Source organism: Xiphophorus couchianus, chromosome 5, assembly GCF_001444195.1.
Source record: "Xiphophorus couchianus chromosome 5, X_couchianus-1.0, whole genome shotgun sequence".
NCBI classification, from domain to species: Eukaryota; Metazoa; Chordata; class Actinopteri; order Cyprinodontiformes; family Poeciliidae; genus Xiphophorus; species Xiphophorus couchianus.
In genome coordinates, this window is record NC_040232.1 from 9,001,003 (window position 1) to 9,021,789 (window position 20,787).

Here is a 20,787-nt window from a genome sequence, read left to right on the forward strand (position 1 = left end):
AAAGCTTCAGGTACAGTGGTGTAAATAAACCCTCAAGCCTCTTGGTTACAGTGTAAGGAGCGCTTCATGCTACGCCTTATGGAACAAATTTAGGTTTTGCACCTTCCTGGTCCGGTAAACTTGTGCACCAAAGTACAAAGCAAGCTCCACAACGCTCCATGGATTAATGAGATCAGTGTGGCAGAATCACCTTTGAGTTTGGTAGACTCAGTTCTATTTGGAACAAAAATTGCAACATTAGTTATATTTTCAGCTGGTGCGGTTCGCTTTCACTTTGCATTGTGTTAAATGAACCAAACCATTTGGAAGAAACTGTTCCTCCCATCGTCTGAGGTGGCGCTGCACCAAGAACCACTGAAGGAAGCAACACAAAAACCTCTGAAGAAGTCAAGAGAGCAACTCCTTTCTTCACAAAATGTAAACAAAATGAAATGGCGTCAAATTTTAGCGGTTGTGAGGTTCCTTTTTCGTCTTTGGCGAAAGACCACAAACTATTTCTTCCAGTAGCGTGAGCGTCATGAGTTTGTGTCGGTTGTATTTACCCAGAATGCCCTGCACTATAGTCCGCTTCCTGCTTTTGGAGCGACCTCTGGTCCGCTTGGAATCACTTATGCATTCAAACTTTAATCAAACCAAGACCTACATTTTTAGGCGCACCAGAGTTTGCGTTTTTGTTCCGAATTAGTTTGATTGCGCATTCACACATCCCCAAATAAACCGGACTTTCTAGACAAACAAACTAGAGTTTGATTAAAGTAACTGAACAGGGCAAGTCAGGTGTTCTAGTAACTGAACAGGGCAAGTCAGGTGTTCTAGTCCAACATCAACATCTGAGGAAACGAATGCATGCTAAAAGTTTTCATAAAGAAACTCCTGAACCTTGGAGAAAGCCTTCCCAGAAGAGAAAACTTGGTTGTAGGCCGACATCGTATCAAACCTTGTGGCAGGCAAGCAGATTCGTTTGGCAATATATTTTATTTTAGAGTTATTTTCATTTAACAACCATCAAAGGTAGCATCTGGCTGTGGGCTGACTGCTCCTAAACATGATGATAATAATCATTCTATTCATAAAGGTCAACACTTCTGCTCAACTTTCCACGTCTCAAGTCCAAGTTTCTGGTTCTGTCCAGTCAGACTTCAGCACAACTCATCCAACGTGTTTAAACATCAACAGACACAACGCAACACGGCGTTCTTGGCGTGTGTTCCTCTTGACCGACAACTTCACAATCATTCAGAACAAATGCATCCACCCTATCACAAAACCTCAAAACTCGTCTGTCTCTATCCTTCTGTGACTTTATGGCCTCCAATAAATGCTACATTCTGTTTCCAATCAGATCTTCTTTTACATTATCTTTTTAAATATCACATTTATTGAAAGAAAAAAAATCCACTCAAATAGGCATTGCAATTTCGAGTACAAAAATGCTGAAGTTCCCCTGCCATGCCAGTAGGTGGTGATATGGGTGACATTACTAAGATGAATTCAAGGAAAACTTATCATAAAAGAAAAAGAGGCTGCGAACTCAGATTTCTAAAACTTCCACTTGCAAAGACGATGCATTACAAACAGCTATAATAAAATTTTAAAAAATGTCTGTTTGGCAAAATATCCAAGTTGGTTTAGGGCCAATTTCTTTAAACTATTATAGAGATACTTCTTCATGTTCGCACTGCAACAGCTGGCTGATTATAATTTTATTTCCCAACTACTTCTGAAGTATTTAGTACACGAGACACCAGTGCAACATCTACAGTGATTGGCTGAACCCTCTAAAAAACAACACGATAAAAAAAGAGATAAAGGTGAACACTAGGAACAATTCTTTCACAGTAGAAAGGACTTCTAAAATATCTATCACAGGATATCTGAAACTTCTACTGCAGGACGATTTTTAGGATCGTTTGCTAAGACTCCAACGGCCTACAGAAGAAAGAAAGGCTCCACATTATAACACATTAAAATGTCAGCAAGCCTTTTGAAAAACAGACATCTCAAACAACAGACGCAACAATCAAAGTGTCAGAAAAAGAAAACTCTATCACGCCATCTGTGTATCTAACGTAAAAAACAAAAACAGCACCAGCCTCCGATACGTAGTCCCTTCCGACCGTGAAGGTAACATGTAAAATTAACAGCTCATAAAAATACGCATTCACATCATTCACAGACCCAGCCGGCTGTAAGTTTGCAGTTTGGGCCCATACAGCCTGTTGTCACAGCACATATCACATATTTTGCATTTGAATTCAATTTAAAAGAATTCAAATGCAAAATATCTGAATCTCAAAACAAACTATTATTTAATCAACAACTGCTAAATATTTGACTTCTTTTTAATATTTGTATTCCTTTTCTAAATTGTTTTTGCAAAAAGTATGAGATTTTGTTGTGTTTTGTTGTGTCAAACTCCAGGCCCGGGGGCTAAATCTGGCCCGCCGTAGCTTGTTTTGTGGCCCTTTAGACTCCAAATTACATCAATAAGTTCCTCCAGTTTTTCACAAATTCTCAAAATTCACACAAAATCAACAGATCTCCACTGTTTGTCTGATTTTACTGCAAATGTTCTCAAAGCTGGTCAAAAACATTGAGTTGAAGTGACTGCTGCCTCAACCTTACTTGTTGAGAAGTAAGGACTACAAACTTACTTCCGTTGTAGTTCGTTGTTACGGACTACAATGGAAGTTGTACTATACAACTTCCGTTGTACTATGCAGATACGGCGCATAATAAAAAGTCACATTTAACATCATACATTAGCGCAAATATGTCCAAATAATCACCACAAGATTTGTGATTTTGATAGCAAAAAAACACTAAAACAATCAAAACCCTGGAGGAACAGCTGATTAGTGATTTTTTAACAGTTTAATTGGTTTAAGAAAATTCAGATTTTTGAAATGGCCCAAAATGACAATGACATCCTTGTTTCAGACTATTCATTGGTTTGGACTGTTTTTATATTTATTCTTGTTGTGGAGTTACTGAAGTTATGAGTTGCTTTTACTTAGAACATATATTATTTCTTTAGTACGTCTTTAAACTGTATTTAATGCCAGTGTGTAATCTCCCACAATAAATTGTTGTTTTAAAGAGTGCCAGGATTTTGTTTTGTTGCTTTATGTGACATTTTTGTTCTGCTTTACTTTCAGTTTCTGTCTAAGATTACTGTAAATCTCCTCCTGCACCTTCAGACAGACGTTTTCCAAACAGTTCACTGCTTTCACACAAAACATTTAATGAGGCAGGAATCAGGACGAGACACTTGGATTACTGGATTTTGTGCAGGTAAAGACATGATGTGAAGCAGCAGCAGCAGCAGCGTATTGCTCTGTGAGTGGGATGTCGAGACTCCAAAAGTCTTCGTGCAAAGGCTCGATCGCTGGGACGACCTGCATACCTCTACGATCGCTCCTCCGTTTTAGGCGAAAAAAGATGACAGAATAAAAAATAAGTAAATAAATAAATAATGCACAAAAAAACTGTAAAGCTTAACAGTCTCTTAGCAGCCCCACTCGGTTTCAAACTCCTCTTCTTCACAAAACGGGAAGTCTTCAGTTTCACATTGTTTCCACCAGCCTGCCACGTCTGTGGCGAGCGCAACTTTGGCGTTGCTGAGTGGCTTCTGGAGTTTATTGCATGAAAAATATTCTCAAAATTCCCCCAATCCTCTTCTTTTCCTTCTTAATAGAAAAAAAACAAACAGTTTCTAGAGCTACGTCTGAGTAGTTGTATGAATCTGTGTGTTTATTAACACAGCTGTACCGCTGGGTGTTGGTGATATGGCTTGTATGACCTTCCAGTGTGCTGCGATTGTATTGGTTTATGTGCACATTCATATCTGTGTAAGATGTTACAGAGCTGGCAAGGTGGTATCTATGCAAAAAACCCAAAAAACTCTTTTTTCTTGCTAGCCAAATGCTCTATATTTCTCATACATTCCCTACTCTTGGCATGGGCTGGTCAGTGATACGAAAATACATCGAGGTTTTAGAAAGTTACAGTCTTAAACCTGCTAACATTTCCTGTCACACCATTATTAAATCTTAACTTCCCTTTAATGCCAGAGAAAGTGACAAAGTAGAGTTTTCCAAGGCTTATAAGTTGTTTTTCATGCTTAACAGAAAAACAAATTCAGTTGTTTGGGTACATTTCAGGCTGGGAAATGCAGTCAAGATGTAAAATCTGAAGAACAAACCAGCTAATATCATCTGGTTATACTTATGTTAGTCTATAATGAGCAGAAAAGCAAATATGTATGATATTCTACTCAATTAGCACTAAAAACTGCTGCTAAATGGAGGTTATTCTACATGAGTCTATGAATCAAAAATAAACATATCATCTGTTGATGATCAGTATATCTCATAAATGTAGCAGTGGTGTAATTTTTTCTGTTTTAAATAAAGTATTTTGATTTATTATTTTAACAATCAGAATCTCATTCTGGATCAGAACATTAATTAGTGTGGCGGTGAAATTAAAGACAATTAAACACAAAAACACTATTATTTTGGACCATTTTCTTGTAAATTAGTGTATTTTGGGAGTTCTTTTTAAAACTTTTTCCTTCTGCTGCCATTACAAATGTATTTGCATGAGAAGTAACTTTAAATGATGAAGCACCTAAGAGTGGCTAAGTTCAGCCCCAGGCCCAAAATCTTCTCTGACCACTCCTGCATCTCTCTGTTTGTGTGCTCTGTTCATCTCGGAATTTATGGCTGTACACATCTGTGTATGTTACGTGTGTGTATGTATATATATATATATATATATATATATATATATATATATATATATATATATATATATATATATATATATATATATATATATATGTATGTGTGTGTTTGGGGGGTTGGGGGGCGTGTGTGTGTGTTTTGAGTCCATTTCTCAGTCCTCTCAGCTATTGTTGTTCTTGTTCATGAGCCTGGCTAGCATCTGTTGCAGCTGCGACCTCGACACGTTCAGAACCGAGTGCCGGCTCCGTGGGCTGCCAGGCATTGGCAGAGTGCCGGCGTGCCGGCGCCGAGCCGAGGCGGTGGCGGACGTGGCGTGGGCGGGGCTGCTCTCGGCCGAGCGGCTCCTCTGGATGAAGCTGCCTCCGGCGTGGGGGTACTGCTCCGTCTCCAGGGTGGAGGAGGAGAAGACGTAGGAGGCCAGCCTCCTCAGCTGATTGGGCCGCGCTTGGTGTCTGTCCTCCTCCAACTGCAAAAAGACCAATCAGACAGAGGGAGGAAGAGGAGGTTAAAGAGTGGAAATGGACTCTTTTCATATTAAAAACACTTATTAAACAGGTTGTTTATGTCTCCTCCCCCTCCCTGACAGACATTAGACATGAGAGAGCAGGTGGATGCTTTCACATATCTAAAGCCTGCAGCTGATTGGTCAAAGGTCATGTGGGGAGGAGCCTGGTGAGAGAAGCTGAGGGGATGTTGGTGTAACTCTGGCTCTATCTACAGCTGCTTTTCATAATTACTAGTTAGAAACTGAAGAAAACTCCTAACAGGGGGGCGTTTAAGTGTTTTAGCTGTGATTAGTCAGACTAGCATCCCTTAATCTGAAAAAATAAAAAAGTTCAGGGAAACATTTCTCCCACAAAGAAGCACGCTAAAGGAACAAAAAGTCACCAGCACAAGCATTGCACACACTGTCTCACTAAACTACGACAGCCTGAGCCTCGACAGGTTTCGGCTTTTTCGTTCTGAAGGAAAAGTTACCACTGAAGATGCAAACAAATCAGAGAACTTAAAAGAGAGAGATGGAGTCATCAAGCACACAAAACAGACACACAACGAAGGGAAGAGGGGGAAATAAAAACAAAAAAAAAATGTCTGAACAGAAGAAAAAGGAAAAACAGAAACGGAGTGAGAAAACAGAGGTACAGGACTAGTCCTAAACTGTGCTTACCCCGAAACATCACTTTATTTCTTCTTGTGTTGATCCCAATGGCCCCCTCGCTCTTTTCTTTGTCTCCTCAGGTGAGTCAAACTTGACATACTGTGTACTTTTAAAGCGATAAGTTGGGGGCAAAGGCATCAGTAGTTATGTGGAAGGGGTAAAGAATTGGAGAGGAGGAACAAAGAAAAAAAAACTGTGGTCCTCGATGGTTGGTGGCAGACGAGGTTGGTTATGATCTAGTGTGACAGTTGGCCAAACAAAAAAAAAACAAACGAAAAAATAAAAAAATGAAGCAGAGCTTGCTAACGGATCTGTGCACACATTTTCATTTTCACACTGGCATAAAACATCCAGCCTTCAAACAACAGCCACCGAGTATGGAGGACCAGATGTGTCAATAATTAACTGGAAGAGCGCATGATGGATGGAGTCAAATGGTGACAGAAATTTACAAGTGAAACTAAATGATAAAAATAAAGAAACAAGAAATCACCACACCTATGAGGAAAATCCTGCAGAAGGAAAATAAAATGGAAACACAATGTGAAATCCAGGTAAAGGTCATAGAGTAACTGGCGACACGCGTTCCTCTTTCCTCCGAAACAAACTCTCCAAATAGAGCGTCACACAAAAACCAAATTCAGAAAAATGCAGAAAGAAAAAGAGGAATATTCAGTAAATTATTAGAATATGTATTCCGATAAAGTGTTTTTTTTGGTCAGTATAAGTCTGAAGATAAAATTTAAGAGGATATTAAACATACTTTTCATATAATTGTATTAAAAATATTTTTATTAATCTTAAATGTGTTTTCATGAGCTGCAAGCACAAAATTAAACAGAAATAAAGGCTTGAAAACCGTCTGTAATTATTAATCTATGTTATGTTTCACTTAGTGAACTGAATTATTTAAATAAATTAACTTTTCAATTTATAGACTATGACTATATAACATTAAAATCCATTTTTCTTAGGTGTTTAAACCCAGTTTACATCCAGCTGACCTGATGAAGCCGGAGGAACACAGCAGGCAGACGAGTCAGGGCCGATTAAAGTGGGTTTAGGTTATAAAGGAATATCTTAAACGCTACACAGAGTAACAGGAATATGAAACTTCCCCACAAACCCACCAAACCATGGCCGTCCACTTAAAGCCGGGGTGTACAAACCTTTTTGGCCAAAATTGTCAAGTCAAAAGGACTCTAGGGCCAAAAAAATGTCATATCTATAATAAACTTGTGCTGTAATTTATTTTTACTCACTCGATACTGTAAATGTTTAATTAAAGTAGTCAGATTTTTTTTGTCAAACAGAGATGTGTAAACTGTTGTAGAGCACAAACTTAAAGGGTTTTTTACATTTCCCCGATTAAAGGAAACATGTCAGGTGTTTATTTAAAACAATGGCAAAAATGTAGTCAGTTTGGGCCAATAACAAAACAAGATTTAGATCAATCTAAGTCCGTATATTTAAAGATGGATACTTATAAAATACCAATAAAAAAGCTCACATCTGTATCAAACACTTGTGCTGGGGGGCTAAATTTGTATTATTCTTGAATTGCAGTCAGAGGCCGCCCAAAATAGGTTTAGGGGCCACAAATGGCCCTCATTCCACCCTTTGAACAACCCTGACATAAACTGACAGGCCAGGCAAAGAGAGCATTAATCAGAGAAGCAGCCAAGTGGCTCATGATCAGAGTTTTGTGCAAACTCCATGTCATTGTGACAGAAGGTCCCCATTAATAGTTTTATTTCTTAATTGTTTCAAGTTTTTTTTAAAATTTGACATTACATATTAATTAACATTATATATTAATGTCCATTAATATGCAATTGATATTACATATTAATTTCATGTATTATGTACTGCATAATACATGCAATTATTTGCATGTATTTGCATCTCTAGTCTCAATGGTAGGTTGATGTATTTAATAATAACAAAAAGAAAAAGCACAACATAAAGGAGAGAAATGGGGTGATTAAGCAGCAGTTTCCAATTTGTATACTATAATGGTTCAATAATTTTCACTTTATGTTGATAAAATGAATAGAGTTAGCATATTGGATTTAAAATCCAGCTAAACAGGCTAATCGAGTGGAGAGGAAAATTAGCCTGTGCACTAACCTGCTGTAACAAACAACAAGCAAATCTTGTTGTTTGTTTAGCATATTTTTCACATGCTAAACAGATCCATTTGTTTTTGTTTGGGTAAATAATTATTCAAATTTTGGCCCATCATAATTGAAGAATGCAGTGAATTTAGATGAAATTGTAATTTTAGTGCCTCGGTCTGGAACCCCTAACGACACCAAATAAAATCTCGATACGCAAATTTTTTCACATCCAATTAAAATAATATTGAGAATCTGGTAACAGTTCAACATTTATTTGTACAATCCACTGGCAGCAGCATTCTACAACCTAATTATTCAAACCCATTCATAAAATGAGCTCATTTTATAGCTTTAAGTTTCAAAACAATTTTTATGTTCTGTTTATTAAATCAATTAGCAACATTTAAGGAAGACTGCTGTGTGATTTTCAAAAAAGAAAAAGAAAAAAAGAGTGGGATGTGCTTTTTTTAAGACTAAACACAGTAAGTCTGCTCAAACCGTAAGCAATGGTTTTTTGCTTTTAACATTTTTTTAGTGCAAAATTTTCAAATGTATTCTTTTTATAGACTTTGTTTATCATTTTGTTGTTGAAGCATTGACAATTATTCCCTCTGGTTTTGGATGCTGTGCAGCTGGAAGGCTTTTTGGTGTTAATGTTTTACCTTTGTTGTTACGGTGGATAATTGTGAAAACAATGTAATATATAACACCTGCAAGCATCAAAAGAGCCCAAATAATGTCTGAACTATGACCCCAGATCCCAGACGATTTGAAACGAAGGCTTCATGGATTCAGAGCAGAGAGAGAGGAGGAAGTTTAAATCATAATGGGCGACATCATTTCCCTGACTCTAACGTCTCTGCCTGGTTTTCTAACCAAACCAGTCAGAGATTTAAGGAGAAGTGGCAAAAGCCAATGAGATGGATTAGCAGTGCTTGATAAGAACTGATGGTGTCATCCAGGACACATATCCATAGAATATTGTCTCTGGTGTTCAGAAATTGAGCTGTTAGCATATCATTACAGTTGTACATCGACAGTTTTCAGTCAGAGGCCTCTACAGATTGGTTGCAGGACTGACTGCTACCAGAGATCCAGAGACTCTGTGAGGATACTTGGCTAACATAAGTCACACCGACATTTAACTTAATTTTGGGAAAAATATAAATATTTTTTTAATTTAAAAGGAACTGAACTTTCTTCATAATCTTTCGTTCAATTCATCATGAACACCCAAACAATAAACATGTCTTTATTTGAAACATTTAAAACAGTCTGCCTAGCAACCTGATGTCTTTTTATTTAATAAATCGCCTTGATTTAAAAAAATAAATTAAATAAATAAAATCCCCAAACTTTGTGTATGCATTAACTGTGATCTGTTCTAGGTTCAAATCTTTGTTTTAATTTAAAGTTTAATTCAAAGATATGTTACATCACTGAGAGGAAAAATTTCATCATTACAGAATCATTAAAACCGTAACTATAATTATGATTTCACATTCATCCTTACAACCAATAAAACACTCCAGCTAAAAAAAAATCTATTGTTATATTTAATAAACCACTCGGGTCACACAGACACACTTATTTTCTCCCACCACCGGCACTCAGTCAGATAGTGTTTTCTTCCAGTGTAACGTTAAATGTACGATATAGTGCAGGTTTCATGTTTCATGTCAATTTTGCACCTGTCCATGCTTTTACTGACAGAACTACACTGTAAAACATTTGAGCCACATTTAGTTGTGTCTACAAATAAATTTAGTGAGTTTTAGATTGTGAACCTAAATTTGTGAGTTTGTAAATGATAAACTTACAACAATAAGTTGTGTTGACGTTTTATTAATTTTGTCAAACCTCCAAAAGTTGAATAAAGTACATGTTTTAGGTTAGCGTTTAGTTTTAATTTCCCAGAGTGCTCAGCGGCATGTTTTTGTATCCTGTGTTGCACAGTGAGTGAAATGGAAGAGCGTGACATAGATCTGACTCCTGTGTTTTATTAAGGTAAATGTTAATTTTTATGTTCTGTTCACACCAAATGTTTCTGAGCAGAATTAAATGTGATGTTTAACAAAATTCATTATCAGATCAGAAATTTTGTTCATGCTATTTAAACAGGAATTTAAATTATTCTAAAGTAAAATAAGTTGTTATTTTAACTTTATATTGTGAGTAAAATAATAGAGAAATGTGTCTCTTTTAACTCGGTGAGGGCAGTTTATTTTCTTACATATTGTGAAATAATTATTTGGTTTAAATTCCAGCTTAAAGTCAAAACTTACAATTCAAGATTAATTAACTTAAAAAACAATGTTTAGACAACCTGTCTCTTGTTGTTAAATCAACTTCATGAACTTTAGTGTCTGAGTTAAAACCAAAACAATTTTCTTGCCGACTTAAATTGCATTTTCAAAGCAGCAGGTGGACTTTCATTTTCAAATTAAACCACCTTCAAATGTTTTACAGTGTTTCAACATCAAGTGTGAAAAATTTCAGAAAACACAGCAGAGCATCGTCAGCGTCCACAAGCTTTATCACAGAGTCCAAGACGTCCTCACATCTGGACAGTTCTTATGAATCACAAGACTCTTAGACCACAAACCAGCCGCACCATTCAGGTTAACATTTATGCTCATTTTGTAAACAGCAAATACACAAATAAATTTACTGAGTGGATTAGCATTAGTTCACAACATTCAGGTCTTCTCTATGTGTGAGTTAAATCAGTGTTAAAAATTAGCTACAATTTCATTTAAACAGACTTCAGTCTTGACTTTCCTTGCATCTGTGTTTTATCATGTATGTTTTTGAGAGACATTTTATACCAATATGAAGGTGCATTCTTGGTGTAGTAACGTCCAAACAGAGAGCAAAACGCTAAAGAAACGCTCTTCCAACTGTTAAAATACTCCACAGTAGAAATACAGCAACAATTATTCACAGCCCTTGCAGATTTGGGCCTAAATAAACTTCAATTTGACATTTCTTGCATTTTTCCTTCTGACTTGAACCTGATAGAGAATCTGTGGAGGGAGCTAGAGATTGGCTGATTCAACTTCAGAGATTCGCAGCTCATTGCCAAGCATACATGTCAGAATACCAGGGGAAACATTCAAGCAGCTGGTAATCAATTCTAATAAAATCCAGTTTTTCAGAGACAATGTTTCTCAAAAATTGAGAACAAACTGTGATCAAGAATAATAAATGGAAACAAATTCTGTTGGCTTCCAGCTTTTTCCCTGATTGAAGGCTAGCAGTGAATGACACCAACTTTTACTAATTTATAAATATGCCTGTCCAAAACTAAAAGCTGCATTTGAAAGATTTGCGATTAGAAGATAATAAGCAAGCAAAGATATTAACCATAAAACTCTTTGGAGATATAGTAACTTTCTGAAATCTCCAATAATTACATGCTGTTGCTTAAAAGAAGAGGTGCACCGATTGGAGTTTTGCAAATCTTTTCTTTTTGTTTAATGTAAAGATACCATTTTTTCTTTTTAAGAACTTTGGTTTAAAAGAACTATGCTCACTTCTTATTATAAAAGTAGAGAGCTGTTGTGGAAAAACAGGGTTTTACTATTTAAAAAAGACAAAATGATCAGAGTTCATATTTTAAACTGACAGTAGCAGCTCATAAGGGAATGCAGACCTTTACTTTAACCATGATTTAAAGAAGAAGGCTGCTAACATTTCCAAATACAGCACATTCAAGACATTCAGAAGCTAACTGTAACATATTTAGCCTTCCTGTTGCCTGCTAAAAGTCTCTCTCTATAGCAGCTTAAATAAATCACAGGTTTCCTTCAAAATGGCTTCTAATATCTTTGTGTTTCCTCTGAATTCATTTTACGCATCCTCAGCTAACTTTAAGGCCTATTCACACAATAACAGAATCCAAACTGAAGAGTGTTATCGTTAGAGCAACTTTGTAATGCATGCTGGATTCACTGATTGTAAAAATTTTTTTATTTTGAGCAAAAATCGTCTCATTCTGATTACAAGTTGACAAAGAAATAATCATTGTGCTAGCTAGTCTGCAAACTGTAACGGACAGTCTGGTGGACGATCCACATGTATGTGAGGTGTGTTCAGGTGCTGAACAGAGTTGCATAAAGCTGCAAGCACACTCCAGCAGGAGTACGTTAGCTTCTCATGGTTATGGTAGTTTTAAAGGACAATTCCAACTTGAATCCAGATGTTTTGCTTTATATCCCAAAAGGAAGTGGGTTGTCTGTAATGCACTTTCAGCAAGGGAAGTTTTTTTATTTGGAGATTCCATAAAATCCATCCCTGTATTTCTGCCAAAAAACTGAAATTCTGATCACTGAGTTAGTTAGTTTTAATTAGTCTGTAAACTTAATTTGCTGTTTCTTGATTTCCCAAAGCATTAGCTGCTTCATATGCTGCTAAATTTTATTTAGGGAAACGCATAATAGCAAATGTTCTGCTGCATATTAAAATAATAAATAAACTACAGGTAGCGTAAAATATAAATGACTCACAATGCAGAAGATAAAATAACACAGCCAATATCCTGATAATTAGCCTGATAAAACATTAATGTGAATTGGCTGGATGTACCTCTAGGTGCCACGAGTAATATTTCTAATATAAATTTGACCAAATGATGCAAAAATTAGATGAAATGTTTAAAGCATCACTTACTCACCCTCCAATAACGTTTAATTCTTTTGACATCTTAATGTTGAATCTTATTTCTCTTATTTAAAATTTTATTTGTAAAGCAGAATTCAGCTTCTATGCACCACAAATATGGAACAAACCTCCAGAAAACTGCAGAACAGCTGAAACAAAAAGTTACTTTAAATCTAGACTAAAACTCAACCTGTTTAGAGTTACTTTTGAAACACAATAAATTAAACATTGACCAACATATGTGATGTGTAACAATGGCACTTGACAAAATGCAAAAATGTTTACTGGTGTTCTCAGTTGTTGGCTGTATTCTAAGATTTTGTATTTTTGTGTTTTTATGATGAACTGCCTTGTTGCTGAAATGTGCTATACAAATAAACTTGACTGACTGATAAAATATTTTTGCCTTCAATTGGATTATGAGCCAGATGGTAAAATTAAAGGACAAAACATGGGAATTAGCAAAACGTAGTCTCTTTCTGGAGTTGTCCTTTAAACTGCATGTTGGAAGTGGAAAAACGAGCTGTAGCGGTAACGTGGGCTGCAGCAGATCGCTCTGCTCATCTGTCCACCCCCAGCGCATGCTGCCAGATTCTCTCCTCTGACTGGATGACTGGGTCTCTTACCGGTCTCTGAGGTCCAGTGGGCTCTGACTCTCTCCTGCGAGGGCGTCCCGACGGCAGTGAGTGGCACGGTGACTGAGCCGGGCTCCCACCGCTTCTTCTCGACGCCTCCTCTTCCGTTAGTGTGAGCATCCCGCGGCTGCTGTCACGGGTGTGAGTTTTGGGACGGACCACCAACTCCCCTCCTGCAGGAAAACCACATGTTGAAGCGTTTTGTTTTCATTTTTCAGGGTGTTCTAATCCATCACTACCACTTGCAGCTTAACCTCTCCCCTACCTCAGGGGCCTGAAGCCTTTACACTGCAAAAACAGGAAATTTTACCAAGTAATTTCGGTCTAGTTTCTAGTGCAAATATCTTAGTACACTTGAAATAAGATACTTGAAAATAACTTTTCATCTAAAAATAGAAATTTATTTTAAGTTAATAACTCAGATTTTTTCACTTATAACATGGGAAAAATGTCTTGGTGTAAGTGAAATAATCTGCCAATTCCTTTATCTGTAAAAGCAATACCAAAGTAGAACTTGATAAGAAGCTCACAATCTCAAGTTCAAATTACTACCTCATTCTCCTACTGACTTTATTCTCGTAATTGACAGAACAAAAACAAATCCTAGCCTGGCCCAAATACTTCATAAATAAATAAATAAATAAATAGATAAATAAATAAATAATTCAGAAATTTCAGAAGTTCAGAAAACAACGTTGGAGGACAAAAAGACGATTCTACTTATCAATGTTGAGCAGTTTTTTGCCCTCAAGCAGGTGGTTTTTTTGGAACCGAAAATTTGATTAATCAATAAAATCGATTTATTGCCCAGCCCTTCGTATTTTTTACTGCGACTTTGCAAAAGGGGACTAATTTGGCAACATTACCTCCAGCCCTGAGCCTCCTCCTCTCCTCCTGCTCCTCCAGGGGGCGGAGCTCCTCCGGCTCCTCGTCAGTGGTTCCTGACGTGGTGGGGTGGAAGTCCCGTAGCTCCGCCTCTTTGTCGATGATCACCCACTCTTTGCTGTCAAAGTCCTCCTCCTCGGCCAGTGGGACGGACCGGATGAAAGCGTTGCTGTGCGCCTCCTGGTCAACAGAAGCCGCCGACACCTCCTGGCGCCCACTGGCCTGACGGTCACCACGGCAACCGGGGTCAACTGAGAGCATCTGAGCGGGCTGGGAGGAGTAAACGTGACGAGAAGGAGAGCCCAGCATGTCCATCCTAGACCTGGAGGAAACACAAATCGTCATGTGACTCTGATGTGTTTAAGGTTTAATTACTTGATTTAGATAAACTGAAAAAACACAAAATCTTAACTTTTACCTCAAACAACACTACTGTCCAATAAAAGTTAAAAACCCATTAAAATATGTGTTCACCTTAGCATTTTTACAGGTACCATCGTTACATAAACAGTATTTTGGGCCTAGTCTCCAGTTGAAATATCTTTGTACACTTGAAATACAAAAAAAATAACTTACAAATAACTTTTCAGCAAGATACAGGAGTTTGTTTACGTTAATAATTCCTTACTATTGATTTGAAAAAGTACTGGTCTCACTGGCAGATTATTTCACTTGTAACAAGATATTTTACCCATGGTATAGTAATTTTTATTTTTATTTTTCATGCAATATTTGCATTGAATTTCCACAAACAACCACTGGCGCCGCAAACCACAATGAAGAAGACGACAGGATGTAGTGGTAGGATGATGTTTTTTACTGACAAACCTATTCAGTCGTGATTTTAATTGTGTTTCTTATCTAATGGAAATTGCAAATTTGTGTTGTTTTGACATTAGCAGAGTATTGACAAAGTTTTGTGCACATTTGTAATGGAAATGCAGCTACAGTCTAGTTACCTCTGTCCATAGCCATCGACTCGGCCTTCAGCAGCAGACAGGCGATCAGATTCTGGACTGTTGACCCGACGGTATCGTAAAGACCGACCCTGACCTGTCGGTGACTCCGGGCCTCCTCCTCTAACTGGCGACACCGGACAGGCCCCTCGCCCCGCCTCATCTTCCTCAGCTCCCTGAGAAACAACATGAAGCCAATTAAAAACAAACAGCAACAAACCAATAACAAACAGCTCAATTATTCTGAAAATTTGGATTTGTGATAGATTTTGGTAACTCAACGGTACATAAAAATATTTGAAAATATTCTAATGGAAAGTACAGTGAACCCTCGCTATATCGCGGTTCACCTTTCGCGGTCTCGCTGCTTCACAGATTTGCATCATGCATTGTGTTCTGCATTCTGATTGGCTAAACCTGTCCTGTCATGGATGGTGGCTCATGGGATCCTCCCGGTCAGAGCCGTTATGCACTCCCGCGGCATGTCACCGACGTTCATCTGCCCCCGACCCGGTTGTGGCGCGCCGGAGTCGGTGAGGCACCTGCTGTGGGAGTGCAGCGCTGCTGTGGGCCTGTGGGCGAAGGCCGGCTCCTTGCAATTCCCACACTTGCCAGCAAGGGAGGTCCTCGAACCACAGCTAGTGCTGTACGGGGTGAGCCACCAGACAATCCCGAAGAAGGACTTCGCTGAGATGTGGCTCACCCTAGCCACCATCAAAGATGCCATTTGGACCTCCAGAAACTTGCTGGTGAGCAGGCGCAGGCAGATGCCCCCCGTGGCTGTGAGCTGGATGGCGGCAGCAAGAAGAGCAACATCGCCAAGGACACAGCCACCACGAAGAGTCGCCTGCGCCTCCGTGGACGAAGGAGGTCCAAGAACAGAGGTCCAAGCAGCGGCGGCCTGGCTCTCCGGGTGAGGCAGGAGGGAAGGAGCTTCAGGGAGGTTTCCCCTCTGAGCACCAAGCGCTGTTTGGAAGGACGGGACAGCTAGGGACTTTATAAGGAGTCACCCCGGTCCTGCTCAACTTTTAACATACAGAGATGTTTGTTTTTATATCCTTGTTCTTATCTTCTTTTAGCTTAACTTGAGAATGAATTGTATTTATTAAAGGAAAAAATGAAAATTTCTGTATAAATGTAAAAAGCCATGTTTTTAAAATGAAAAGAAAAAAAACGCTACAGAGCGGAGTCAGGATGCAGCGGCTCAGTCAGAAGAGCAGTGAAATACACGTGAGTCACTATTTGTCCTACTGTACTTTGTATTTTTTTTCATAATCATTTTTCATTTTCTCCCGTTCTAATCCAATGACTCGGGTTGCGGTGGGGTGGTGCCGATCTCCGCAATTTGAAGCTTTCAGTTCGTATTGATGATTAAAATTATTATTTTACAGTACAGTAGTTATTTGTTTAAAAAGAAAAAACATGTTTATACAGTACTTTTATTTGTTAAACAAATGCTTGGGCCCGTAAAAAGGTTTTGTTCTTTGGTTTCAATGTATTATGGAGTATTTCATTGTATAATAATTGTAAAAAAATAAAGGTTACTACTTCACGTATTTCGCCTATCACTGGTTCTTTTTGGAACGTAACTCCCGCGAAAAACGAGGGCTCACTGTATATGTGTAAAATTAATAGCAAAACTGAAAAGCTTTTAGGCCCTTCGGCGACCTCTGGTGGACTACCTGATCAGTGGAGATGCAATATAAAACTTTTATAATAAAAAAATAAGTTCACAAATTTGTTAAAACTGGCACCACAATGTGACAGTTTAATATGAGACAGATTACTCTCAATCTCTTCCACTTCCTCCTTGTGCTGCTAATGTCTGAAGAAATCCACCGTTCCCAGCCAAAAACAACCAATCAGAGCCAGGAGGAGGGTCTTAGCACTGTCAATCAACCTCATATACTCGCTCATAAATGTGCTAATGGCAGAAAAACAACTCATTGTTAAAGAAAAACCTTTTATCCACCATCATATGTGACCATGCTAACTAGCCTTAGCAATCACAACAGGCTCTACTGATGGGGAGAAAGCAGAGGAGCTTGATATTTTCACAGATTATCTGTCTCATATACTTTTACGACATAGTGACAGTTCGGCAACACTTAAGGGGAAAGTATAAGACTGGCATGACAAAGTCATAAACATGAAGAAGTCTTTATAATTTTTTTGGTTTTTACATTTTAGAAAAGTTCCATACTGCAGCTTTAGAGGAGAACTTGCATTTTACTGGAAATACTAATATCTAGCATCTTCTTATTTAATTCATTTATTTATTTGATATCATTATTTCTCTTTCTATAAGAGCTTCACACTTCAGCTTCTGCCATAACTACACCGGTTCTGTTTTGTGTTAGTTTTTTTAATAAATAAATAAGTGTTAAACAGAAACCAGGCTGTAGATTCAGACCTTGTTAAGGCTGATCCTCAGTCTGTTGCGGTTGAAGTCTGTGTCCTCCCAGGCCTCTCCTGGGTCCCCGACGTTCTGCTGCGTGGCCGTCTCTGCCGGAGGCCGGCTCGGCGGCGGAGGAGGCGCGTTCTCCTGATCGCTGAAATGTTCATCCCGCAGACCGTCTTCTGTGTTTTCTCTCTGCGGATCTCCAGGAACCGGCGTCACAATGGCTCTGGAGCAAAAAAACAGACCCAGGCTACCTCACAAAAAATATCTAAGAAACTAAAAGAAATGCTTCTTTTACAAAGAAAATGCATTCTGCAAAATATTCAGCTTAAACTGAAACTTCCCGCACTTTTACAAAGGATCCCAAACATTTCTTAGTAACTTCCTAGCAAACGCTGTATATAGGTTGGTGTGATTTCCAGTAAACTTTTAATATTCAATAAAACCAGAATATGAAGAAAGATTTAACGGTGATGAACATAAATACAAGAAATTACTCACAAGAAAAGTTGTTATGGGTTCAGATGTTTCTTATTTCCTAACATTCAGTTTTGCATTACTCTGATCAGCGCCCTCTAGTGTTCAATCTGCACTGATCTACATAGCCTTTTGAATTAAAGTGAAAAATTCCCATTTTGCTTGTTTTCTGTTTTCTGTTTGGGTTTCTACTGCTTCCAAAAACAAAAGACAATCCATACGTTTCTTGGTTATAAGTTAATATTTTGTGGTGTCTGGAAAATGAGCCATTTTGAAAACATCAGTTGCTTTCTTAAGAAGATATTTCATGTTTTAAAATGTTTTTGCAAGTAAACTAAAATGTTAGGAGGATGGATAATTTATCTGATGCAGAATCATCCAAGGATATAAGTTTTTTAAGATTTGATTCACATTCAAAAATTATAAGCAGGAATACAGTACAGACCAGAAGTTTGGACACACCTTCTAATTCAATGGGTTTTCTTTATTTTCATGACTATTTATAAGGCAAGAAATCCCACTTACTAACCTGACAGGGCACACCTATGAAGTGAAAACCATTTCCGGTGACTACCTCTTGAAGCTCATCAAGAAAATGCAGAGTATGTGCAAAGCAGTAATCACAGCAAAAGGTTGCTACTTTGAAGAAACTAGAATATAAGGGGTATTTTCAGTTGTTTTACACTTTTTTGTTTAGTGCATATTTCCAGATGTGTTATTCATAGTTTTGATGTCTTCAGTGTGAATCTACAATGTCAATAGTCATGAAAATAAAGGAAACTTATTGAATTAAAAGGTGTGTCCAAACTTTTGGTCTGTACTGTATATTGGACTTAATTTGTATTATTAAAAGTACTTTTGGAAAGCTAGCTAACCAGGTAGCATGCAAGACAGACACACAGACATTCAGACAGACAGATCTATCTTACCCCACTATGGCTGCAGTGGGTCGGGTATTGTGCTGTGGCTGAGTGGAGGCACTGGTTGACAGCGTTGCATCACCTCCTCCCTTTTCCCAGTCGAAAGGTTCGTTCTCGGTTATGATTCGCTCCTTCATGCTGTTCTCAAACACTGACATCAACAGCTAGAAGATAATAAATAAACATAAATCTGTGTTCCAGTGCTGGTATTGCTCCCAACAATCCAGTCATGGATGCTCCTGCAGTACCTGGTAGTCTGGTTTGGTGTAGTAGTCCAAGGCCTGGACGTGATCCAGGAAGATATTGAATTCGGAAGGCATGTGTTTGAGCAGCATCCGGTGGTCGTAACGCTCTTTAATCTGACCGACTTGTTCCTGAACAGAAAATAAAACATCAGCCTCAATCTTAATTACAATGTCGTTTATCTATATGTTGTTTAATTCCATGATAAAACTGCAGGATGGACATCCAAATTTGCTGTTTTGTTAATATACCTCACTCCTTTGTGAGTTAACAATTTGTGGTTTATTTTTATAAAACTGGTGCCTTATCTGATTTTTGATATTTTGGTGAAATTCAAAGATCACAACTGAATCAATCAGTTCAAACGCAAAGCTTATTAGAAATGCTTCTCTGATTTTGTTATATTAACAATTTGACAGCAGAATATTGTTCTGCAAGGATCATTCTTGGGAATGTGGTAACAAGTTTTAAGTTTTATTTTTATTTTCTGTAGTTGGATATTATTGCTCACTGATCTGATGCCTGTCTTAACCAGGTAGAGGTGGGTAAAGCATCCAAAAATTTTACTCAAGTAAAAGTAAAATGTGGCTGTCCAAGAAATTACTCGAGTAAAAAAGTATTTGGTAAAATGTCTACTCAAGCACTGAGTAACTGATCAAAACACCAATCTTTTCATATTTAAAGTTTACATGCGCTCATTCAGTCAATAAATGCACTGTTGTGATTGCTTAATAAGTTGCTCAGGGTTTCTGGTAGGAATGTGATGCCATACTACTACGCTAAAAAGAGACGTTAAATCAAACTACTACTTTGTTGTTATTGTTTCTGAAAGTTGTTGTGTGAATGGATGAGTTGTCGTCCCGTTCATGAAAAACCCTCTGACCTTGTCTTTGATTTTCCGCCATGGCAGCTGTCCAACAGCAAACTCCACCAGCATGTAAAACAGGGACCACAGGTCGTCATGGCGACCCATTTCCTGAAGAGACACCAAGAAGCATTACTCAGAAAAGAACTGCATGTGTTCCTGTTGGGTAAAAACTTTAGGATCATGTTGAGATTATTGTCAAAAGAAATGCTGTTTTCATTCAGCGGATTATTTATTTATTTAACCCTCCCGTGGTGTTAGCGCGACGCTCAGGAGGAGAGCAGCAAATGATGTCATGGTCGGACAGCAGGGGATCAACAGGAGTTTGTCCCGTCAGACCATCAGTTTCCAAAATCACTCCATTAAAAAAAAAAACTTGTACAAACGCTCACAGTCAGTGCTATTGTGCCAGACTGCGCGCTGAGTAAAAATGACCCCGTCTCTTAAGACCGTGAGAGGGTTAAATGGGCAGTATTATGTGTTTTAAAGTACAGTCAAGTAACTGTGTTACTTTCAGTTGCTATAAAAATGCTGTATATATGAAATATGACTTTAAAGAAATTTTACTTCATAACTTAACGCCTTTAAATTGGGCTTCTGTCTCTTTTAAAACTTCTGTCCTTTCTGGAACTGCGCCTTCAGGAATTCATTGCAACATGGCTCCTCTATTAACTTGTTAACAGTTTTACTACTGTAACTTGTAAACTCAGCAGAGG

General features: G+C 38.0%; 1 protein-coding gene across 3 annotated transcripts in view; it reads right to left on the bottom strand.

The window, feature by feature from the left end:
- ttbk1a (tau tubulin kinase 1a) overlaps positions 1 to 20,787 on the bottom strand; it is a 62,739-nt gene that overhangs the window by 11,032 nt on the left and 30,920 nt on the right. For all 3 annotated transcript variants that reach the window (XM_028017587.1, XM_028017586.1, XM_028017585.1), the window contains exons 8-14: positions 20,090 to 20,182; positions 19,212 to 19,337; positions 18,973 to 19,127; positions 17,579 to 17,792; positions 15,169 to 15,341; positions 14,191 to 14,531; positions 13,316 to 13,497 (exon numbers count right to left, since the gene is read on the bottom strand). In XM_028017587.1, the coding sequence (XP_027873388.1) occupies positions 13,316 to 13,497; positions 14,191 to 14,531; positions 15,169 to 15,341; positions 17,579 to 17,792; positions 18,973 to 19,127; positions 19,212 to 19,337; positions 20,090 to 20,182 (1,284 nt within the window). The remainder of the gene's footprint in view (positions 1 to 13,315; positions 13,498 to 14,190; positions 14,532 to 15,168; positions 15,342 to 17,578; positions 17,793 to 18,972; positions 19,128 to 19,211; positions 19,338 to 20,089; positions 20,183 to 20,787) is intronic.